General features: G+C 38.2%; 1 protein-coding gene across 4 annotated transcripts in view; it reads left to right on the top strand.

Moving 5' to 3' along the window:
- ST18 (ST18 C2H2C-type zinc finger transcription factor) overlaps window positions 1-10,126 on the top strand; it is a 193,764-nt gene that overhangs the window by 163,993 nt on the left and 19,645 nt on the right. For 3 of the 4 annotated variants that reach the window (XM_042465619.1, XM_042465617.1, XM_042465618.1), the window contains 5 exons: window positions 3,420-3,488; window positions 5,488-5,550; window positions 6,703-6,771; window positions 7,786-7,848; window positions 7,939-8,019. In XM_042465619.1, the coding sequence (XP_042321553.1) occupies window positions 3,420-3,488; window positions 5,488-5,550; window positions 6,703-6,771; window positions 7,786-7,848; window positions 7,939-8,019 (345 nt within the window). The remainder of the gene's footprint in view (window positions 1-3,419; window positions 3,489-5,487; window positions 5,551-6,702; window positions 6,772-7,785; window positions 7,849-7,938; window positions 8,020-10,126) is intronic. The other variant, XM_042465616.1, reaches the window with a different exon arrangement.

Genomic DNA, 10,126 nt, shown 5'->3' with positions numbered 1-10,126 from the left:
GAAAATTTCGTAACCTGGGTATTTCGTATCCCGAGGTACCACTGTATGGCTATTTCCCACAGAAATCAGTGTTTTCTCTGGAAGAAACAGCATTTTCCTGCGAAGACACTGCAGTGTCTCTACCAAAAATTACACAGGCAAATACCAAACGCCAAACATCCTTTGAAAAACTACTGTATTTTAAAAAGCTTTCTTGCAATGGATGAAAATTGCTAAACTTAGTTGCTGATTCCTTTAGTGAAGAATTACATCCCTACTACAAACCCCAGGATTCCAGAGGATGCAGCTATGCAGTCAAAGTGAAATCATAGAGATATATTCATAGGGTGAAAGTGCCCTTAGCATAGAATTTTAAATCATCCATAATGTTTATTTTGAACACTGCATACTGATGTGCACTCCAAATACATTTGGCTGCACACTTTAATTCTAAAACACTTAAGTATTGCTATATAAAGAGTCTAAAGGTAATGCTGAGGGCAGGAGAAATTTACTAAATATTCACCGGCAGAAGAGGTAGTTAATGAACAATACAGATGGCTCCATCATGAGGAAGTACCTATAATGACAAGAGCAATTGCAAAGAAAAATTCTACCTCGGAGACTCAATTACAATGAACTTTCTTCATTATAAATATAGATTACATATTTTGAAATATTAATAGCCTCTCCAGTGATTATATTATACCAAAGCAGCTGTATGACTCAGAATGAAATAAGTTTTCTAAATGATGTATTACTGCTTAAAAGAATATTGTGCATTCTGGGCCTATTTTTAAAATATTACTTTGAGATCCACATTGCAAGGTTTAAGAGACTAAATAATTTTGCTTCATAGGGCAAAACTGAAAATAGTAACTGGGTTTAAAAATACCAAATGGAGAATAAATAATATTTTAGGAAACAGTCTGTCATAAACACGCTTAAAAAAAGAGGGCACTTTTGTTCACCCTGGATTATTTTGTTTTAAGTAATGGAGAAGAAATGCAACTCATCAGTAGAAAATTTAAAGAAAATTGGAATAGTTTAAGTTCTTTCTCAGAAAATTGCTCTGTTGCATGATCTGGGGTCCTGAAGCTGACAGAATTTTAGCCTTCACTTCCATTCCCATTTTGTATTCTGTCCTTGCTGCATCCCTCTTCTTTTCCTCTTGTGCCTGCCTTTCATATTTCTTGCTTATTGAGCCACATTGTCCCACTGCATCTGCAGTAGGAAATCCAAGTGTTCACCTCCATTTTAAAGCCAGGACAGGAAAATAGAAACATATTCTGATTTCAATCCATGTTTTGGAAACAAAGATTAAGCCATGTTTTCCTGATCTGAATGTAATGGGAAACTGTGATTTAATCACAGTCAGTCTGCACACTGATAACAGTTGAATGACATTAAAGGAGGTACAAGTACACAGTGCTTCATAATTTCACAAGCCATGATTTACTATATAGCAACCATTATAGCTAAACTGTGACCAACCAAAACAGGAGATCACCCTAGCCTTTAAAATCAAATAAGAATATATAGCAAAAAGATCTTACTGCAGATTCACATTCCAGAATCTGTTCTATTCCTTATACTGATCATTATCTTTAAGACCCTACTGGCTTGGACCCAGGTTATTTGGAGGACCAGGTACAACAGGGGTGGGAAGACATTTATTATTATTTATTTTATTTAGAGTATTTATACCCCATTCTCCAGCCACAAAGGCTCTCAGAGCAATTTACAAAATGGTTAATTAAATGGTTCCTTGCCCTCAGCCTTACAATCTAAAAGGACATGACACACAAAAACAGAAGGGAATGGTAGTGGGGAAGGGGATTAGGTGCAACAGTTCTTCTCTCCTTTTGAGGCCTGGACCATGACAGATGGACTGGAATGAGAGCTCTCCTTCTTCCTTTAGGCCAGGCCTGATGAAGCTGGCTGGCCTTCCTCTCCCTCTCAGCTAGATGATTTTAGAAATCCAAGATAGCCCCCCCCCTCAACAAAACCAGAGGCAGACAGAGATTTGTGGGGAAAAGGGAACAAGGCACAACAAGATAAGAGTCTGGAGGCTTCAGAATCAGCTAGATGGGGCTGCATTGGTTCATAGACAACGCAATTTCCACCCTGGCTTACACATAAGCCTGCTCCAGACATTATATCTCAAAGTAAGCACACAGGTTTGCCAACCAAGTGCATCAAGATGGTAGCAAAAGTATTGATGGTAGTGGCTCTATCACTATAATATTTCCTCTGATGGGAGACTGGCTTATCCTCTTAAAGATCTCAATGTTCACACATTTTCCCCTTCCCTGATTGATTTGTGGTTGATGTGTGCTTTTAAACAAAAATATTTTAAACATTGCTGTTTTCTTTTTAATTCTGGTACTAGTGTGGTATAGTATTTCTAAACTATGGACTCTGGTTATATATTTTATTTTATGATGATTTAATGTGTGAACCACTATATGTAATGTGCAAAATATCTACAGTATATTCTCCTTAAAATCCTTGTGTTAGATGCCTAACACAAAATATCAATATGAACACAGAATATAAACACCTAAATCAAAGAAAGCTTAAATAATAAATGACATGTTTTCTCATTACATTGGAAGATGTTTAAAACAAAATCCCTGTTACTAAATAGTAGTGTATCTTACTTCAGTGCTGAACTCCTAAATGTTCTTAAAAAGAAATAACATGCATAGATAAGCTAAATAGTTAGTCTATTTACCCATGTATCTAAATCTGGGGCCCTTTCACTCTACACAGTTATAGCATTATGATTCCACTTTAATTGTCATGGTTGCACTGGATTCCTGGGATTTGTAGTTTAGGGTGATTCATTTAGACTTCTTAGCCAGAGAGTCTAGTGCTTTCCCAAACTATAAACCCTAGGTTTCCATAGGATGGAACCATAGAGGCAAGCATACTTCTTCCATCTTTAAACCATGTTAATTGCAAGATCAGGGAAAAGATTATCACACCCCTGTGCACTTATCCTGCTCTTCTCCCTTCCGTACACAGTAATGGACCAGTCATTTGGTATTAATGGAAACTCCGATTAATACCAAATGATGGGTCCATTACTGTTTACAGATGGGAGAAGAACAAGATAGGTGTGGGTGTGTGATAATCTTTCCCTCGATTGCACAATTAACACAGTTTGACAACAGGAGGATACTTGTCTCCTCTGTGTGATAATCTCCCATGACAGTTAAAGTGGAATAATAAAGTGGAATCATCATACTATAACAGTACAGTGTGAAAGGGCCCCTCTTTACACATTGGCTTATCTATTACCCCCCCCCCCCCCCCCCCATGTTATAATGACATCTAAATATTACTCAAGCACCATCAAAGAGTCCTGTGGCTCCTTCAAGGATGTCACAAGACTGACTTACTCTTTTTCTTTCTCTTTCTTTTTGCTGCAAAAGACAAACATGGCTACATCTCTGGAATGGCTACCCTTCTGGACTAACAAATTTATCATGGCATGAACTTTTGTAAGCAAGACATAACTATATGAGATGTTGTCTATGAAGGTGAAACGTATTCTAATGAGATATATTTGACTTATGCACAGCTAGTTTTAAAGTACATATTGAAAATAGGAGGTTCCCTCAAAAACAAGTCCTGTGGCAGCTTAATGATTAACAAGTCTTGTCATGGCATAAGCTTTTGTGAAAATGGTCTGCTTCATCCAATATAGGAATAATCTACAGTTTATTTAGTATACACATGCTTATGTGGGTGGGGGATTGTAATCAGATGGGGCAGAGGGGATTGAAATTGAAAAATAAAACCTTACAAACAGGGATACTTAACTGAATAATACCCACTATCAAGCCAGTAGCTTGGTGAAAACTAGTATTCCCTCGTCTCAAAATTCAGCCTGTCTCCTTAAAGTTTCATAGAAAGTGGAAAATTTTCAGGGCAAGATTTTTGCCTTGAAAAGTCTGCGTATGTATGTACACACATGCATGCACAAACACACACACAGAGATCTGTAGACTTGCCATACAATGGGCCCTTGGTATCAACCTGGGTTTGGTTGTAGAATACCCCATAGGTACCAAAATCCATGGATGCTGAAGATTCATTATATACAATGGCATAGTAAAATGGTGTTCCTTATATAAAATGGCAAAATCAAGATTTGCTTTTAGGAGTGTGTGTGTGTGTGTGTGTGTGTGTATTCATGCTGTGGATAGTTGAATTCAGAACCTGTAGATACAGAGGAATTAGTGTACCTTGCAGCAATGATTCATGCTTAGGACCTTACCACACAAGGCTCCTGGGACACGATGAGAATGGCCCCAAAGGGGCCAGGAAGGGAAGGGAATGAGTGGGGGACACATTATTCTGCACACAGAAGTCCCTCACTCGTTCTGTTCCGTTCTGTTCTGTTCCCAATCCATTCCAGAGGGGAGATTTTTGAGAACTGATGGACTTCTGTGTGCAGTAAAATGTAACCCCCACTCGTTCCCCACTCATTCCAGGCCCCTTCCATTCCATTCTCGTCGTGTTCTGTGGAGCCCTTGTGTGGTAAGGTCCTTAATGTATCATGCTTAATGTCATCAGTAGGGGCTGCCCCTTATAACCTCACCATTCACTAGCACCATCCATGAAGTCATAAAGGATAGTCCCTAAATCTCAGGTTTGGGTACTGAAATGTCAGGATCCTGACCTGGCAACCATAGCAGTAACAGATATTTTTGTATCAATTTCAAATATACTTTGATTTTTTTTAAAACGACAACAACACGCTTTTTTCGCTGTTTAGAACAGGAGAAAGTCACTTCTGTATATTTAGCTGAACTTTGTGTCCTGGGGCTTTGATAGAGATGCAAGGTTTATTTTTATCACAATAAATGTTTTTTTCAGCACATCAGTACAAGAATGTCTGTGCTACATTCTACCAACTGTTTTGTTAATGAGCACTGTTAAGGCCCATTCTTTGTACTTTTTGCATTTGTATTCTCCCTGACATCACTGTTTACTGACCCTGTCTACCCAACCAGTCATGCATATAATGATCTGCCCACCAGGGGTAACATTTAAAGCATCTGATGGGCAATTTCCATAAAAGCTTATCCCATAATAATATTTTTAAATCTTTAACATGCTACAAAAGTCTATCTTACCACACCACTGCCACCCCAAAATAATTTTCTTCAAACTTTTAAAAATCTTGCTACCATTCATATTTTTATTATTGTCATGATGTGATTAATGTGGCCATTAAAATGATACTAGCATGAGGAGATCCATTCCAGATAACCATCACAAGGCCAGTTCCTATCTGAACAAATGGACATGCCTTCACATAGGAGTGTACCGTAACACACAATTATGGTGGAGAGACTACTCTATCTATAGTTATTAGTATATTTATTTTATAATTTACTAGAAATTGTAGTTAGTATATTTAATGTGCAATTAAATATGTATTTAATAGAAATGACCATACCATTGCAATTCCTCTGCATTTTATGTCAATAGGTGTCCAACGCCAGGTTGTGATGGCAGTGGTCATGTGACAGGAAACTACGCCTCACACCGCAGGTAAAAAGAAAATATGAGCGATATTAATAACAAAATGTAGAAATACTATTTAAGTGTTTAATAATGGTAGCTATCACAGCCACACTGAGACATATTAGTCAAAGTTTAGAATGCATGTTGCATTACCAAAAATGCATAATTTGAAATTTGGAATATGGGTTTTGTTTTGTTTTTCTGTTTTGCCATTGAAAACCCATATTGCAGGTCTAGTGGTTTGAGTTTGGACTCTGGAGACCAGGGTTCAATTCCCAGTTCAGCCATGACTGACCTTGGGCAAGTCATACTCAACTCAGCCTCAGAGGAAGACAATGTCAAACAAGGCAAATCTTGCCTGGAAAGCTCCATGATAGGTTTGCTTTGGAGTCACCATAAGTCAGAAATGACTAGAAGACACACACAGCAGCAACAAACTGGATACCCACCTAAGTATAGATATAAAGGGCCTGATCCACTCAAGCCTTGCTCTGTTTAGGTTCAAAGGATTCTCCAAAGTAAAGTTACTGAGAGTACAAGTTATAGCTTTATTGTTGGGAAATGGATAACAGAAAATCTAAGTGAAAAAAGTGGTCTCATGTCCCTTCAAACAAGATCTGATACAGCTTCATGTTCAGATGGTTCCCAGGTCTGGGCTGCTAGTATTCATGTTACTCTCTTAGCACCAGATCACTTTGCCAGCATGTCCCCTTCTTAAGAGCAGGGAGATTTTCACATGGGCAAAAATGACAAGAGCATAGTGGAATGCTCCCATCACTATTGTGAAATTGTGCAAAGATTATCAATTGTCATTGTGCAACATCAATAATGTCTGATAATCTTCATGCAATCATGCAATTGTGACAACTCCATCCTGCTATGCTCCCATCACTTGTGCCCTTGCTAGTGTGGTGAAGTGACTTGAGTGATAGACTAGCACTCTGGGAAACCACAATTCAAATGGCCACTCAGCCATAGAAACCCTTTGGGTGATTTGAGTGCAATCATGTCACCACTCAGTCTTCTCTTTGACCAGCTAAACCTTTCTTAAAATGAAGTAGTGGTAGTAGCAGCCATAGCAACAACAGAAATGTTGTTGTTGTGGTGGTGGTGGTGGTGGTGCTGATGATTTTTCTATAACACAATCAAGGAAATCTATTTAACTCTTGTTTTTCCTAGTGTTTCTGGCTGCCCACTAGCTGACAAAACATTAAAATCCTTGATGGCTGCCAACTCTCAAGAGCTTAAGTGAGTATAAGTTCTAAAGAAGTGAGAAGGACTGAGTGCTACATTTATTATTTATCACATCAATGCTCAGTTTTGTCATTTAGCAACAAGTAAAGTTGTTTGTATTCCACGGTGCAGTTTTGTTCCAAAAGGGAGGGCCTCCTGTAAATGTGAAGGCTTCTCTATGCAATTTTGTCCATCCAGGGTCCAATACATGTGGAGAGCAACAAAAATGACAACAGTTTAAATCAGTGCATCCTAAGCTTTTTGATGCTGGAAAGCAGATTCCTGCAGTCCCTACCCCGCCCCCGCCCCCCAGTATATCAAGACCTGGTGACACCTTTGTGCCCATTGATGGCAATTGTTTTCTTCTTTCCTGAATATCTGGGGGACCAGCAAGCCATGAAATGGAGATCAGCACTGATCAATGGTTTTAGTAGCACTGATCTAAATAACAGCCTTCTTTATGTCAATGACTGTGTCTCCATTATTATTATTAACCTTTATTTATGAAGCGCTGTAAATTTACACAGCGCTGTACATGCAATCCTTTTAGTTAGACGGTTCCCTGCCCTCAGGCTTACAATCTATACAACCCTTGCAAAAATGGGATAACACATATGTAAAGCTCTCCAAAATTAGCTACATTGACTGGGTCTCATTGAAGATTTTCACACAACATTGTTATATCATTCCTTTATCATCCCAAAGTGTAGTGGAATCGTCATGACAGGTAGTCGATACCAAAAGATTTTCACATGAGGCTGTTAGTGTTCTTTAAACGTTGATATAATCAGAATTCAGCAATTCAACTGTTTTGAAATCATTTTGTAATCATTTATTCCTGAATTCTGATATATCAACGTTTTAAGAACACTAACAGCCTCATATGAAAATCTTTTGGAATCATCTATCTGTTTTGATGATTCCACTACACTTTGGGATGATAAAGGAATGATATAATGATGTCATGTGAAAATCTTCATTGTCTTGAAAAGGTAATCTTTTCTCCCCATTTTCCTCTTTGCTTCATAGGTGTCCTACTCCTGGATGTGATGGCTCTGGTCATGTGACTGGAAACTATGCCTCACACAGAAGGTAAGTATCCTTTATTTTATTCAGAAGCAAAAGCCATTAGAAATTACATTACAGGGGAATTAACTGCTATACTTGTGTACTTGTTTTCAGCTTGTCTGGTTGTCCTCGGGCTAGGAAAGGTAGTCTCAAAGTGACTCCTACCAAAGAGGAAAAAGAAGACCCTGAACTTAAGTAAGTGGATGGGGGGGAAATGGACATCTATTCTTCACCATTTGATTGCTACATCACAAGGAATATTCAACATGGTCTCAGATTCACTAATATATATTCTCCTTGCTCCTTAACAGTAAATTAAATAAAACACGAAAAGCTGAGTTTTATGCCTTCAGGGAACGGTACACTCCTTGAGGTACAGACCCAAAGGATATGACTTAGAAGAGCCTTGGGAACAAAGAATCAGATATTGGAAAAGTTACTTTTTGGACTACAACTCCCATAATCCACCCAACCAAATGGCCTTATTTAAACAGCCACAATCTTTAATGTGGCCTGTATATAGTAGTCCAATGTGTAAAATTGACCTAAAGTCAAATACCTTTATTATTCATGTTGAAACCTCTGATTATTCAGCAGAATCCTGTAGATTTACACCTTCATAAATGGAGTTGTGTCTTTGGAATTTAGAATTGGGCAGCTCTGTAATTTCCTTATCCAGCAGAGGGCTGCTGTTATATTACTATGAAAAGAGCCAGCAAAATGACTGTTGCACAATGGAACCAATGCACTATGAGTTTCTTAACATCTCTGCTACATAACTAAGTATATGTAAACTTACGTAATATAAGCTGCATCCACACAGGTCAAATAACATGTGCTTCTCCTGTCTTCACGGCGATCAGTCCAGACAACACAGAACTCAATCCATGGTTTTGGTTCAAACTGTATGGATTACGTACAGTCAATTCAGCACCGAACCTACAATATACCACCCCGAACATGGATTTTGCTTTAGATTTTCCCAGAAGATCCAAAGCCCTCCAAAAGGATGCTAAGCATCTGTCTACAATATGTCCTGCTGTGCCACCTGGCACCACCACTGCTGGTGTGAGTCATTCCCTCTGAAATCAGAATGAAGTGCCCAGCCATGTGATCAATGCTGGGTGCCTCATTTTCAGCCTCAGAGGGAGCAGCTCCCAACACCACTGGTAGCAGTGTGTGGCACAGTGGGACATGAGTGCAAACAGTCATCCTTATTCACTCTGGAGTGCCTAGGTTATGGGGTGCTGCTCCCGGAATATTCTGGCCTGTGCAGATACTGCTGTAGATGATGATGCAGGATTCTAGCAATCTTTTGTAGATTCTGGCATGACTTGTAATGGTGCTGAATTGTAATGCAAACAGATGTGATGGAGGATAAAATACACAGTTGCCTCTTTATCCACTGATTTTTTATCCACAGATTCAAGTATATACAGCTTGAAAATCATCCAAAAAAGTATAAATTCCAAATAGCAAGCCTTGATTTCCCATTTTATATAAGGGACACCATTTTGCTATGCCATTGTATTTAATGGGACTTGAGTATCCACAGATTTTGTTATCCACAGGGGATCCTGGAACCAAACCCCAGAGGATAACAAGGGCCCACTGTGCTACCAGAGTTCTTCTAATTTCCCTTAGAAGACTCATATACATCCTAGTTTTATCTTTTGTTCTGAAATGTATCTTCCATTATTCCAATTGCAATAAACATTATCAACTTTAGCTGAATGTCATAGATTGTTACCACATTTATTTTATATTTAAATATTTAGATCCCAAATTTTTATTGTGGATTTTTTTTTAAAAAAAGTTACAATGTCTTATAATATACATTAACATAAAGTGGTCATATAATTAAAAGCAACCAAACAAATCCTAAAATAGACATAGCTAATAATATGGAAGTTTAAAAATAAAGGAAAGCAATGGAGTAAGACATTTGAACAAGAAAAGGTATTTAAAATTCTTCTGAAAATGAGAAATTGGAGGGCCTGGTAAGTTTTTGTGCAGAAACAGAACAGAAATCTGAAAAGTATTCACAGTGGAAGGCTGGGAGCACACAAAATCCCACGTGCTATACAATGGTCAAAAGCTTTTATAAAAAACCCAATGCATTTCAGCCTTATCACCAATAGACCTTCTTCAGGGTTAATTCTAAGAAATTTCTGGAGATGTAGTCTGCACTATCTATAGAGGTAGATCATTGAGTATTAGAGGGAAGGGCACATGACACAGTAGTTCATGCACGTAGGCATTATTAAATTTACAGGTAGGACAGTTGTCTGAAATGGTATAG

The sequence above is a fragment of the Sceloporus undulatus genome, chromosome 4 (assembly GCF_019175285.1).
Source record: "Sceloporus undulatus isolate JIND9_A2432 ecotype Alabama chromosome 4, SceUnd_v1.1, whole genome shotgun sequence".
NCBI lineage: Eukaryota > Metazoa > Chordata > Lepidosauria > Squamata > Phrynosomatidae > Sceloporus > Sceloporus undulatus.
The sequence above is the reverse complement of the archived record's forward strand: the minus strand, read 5'-3'. Positions and strand labels throughout refer to the sequence as shown.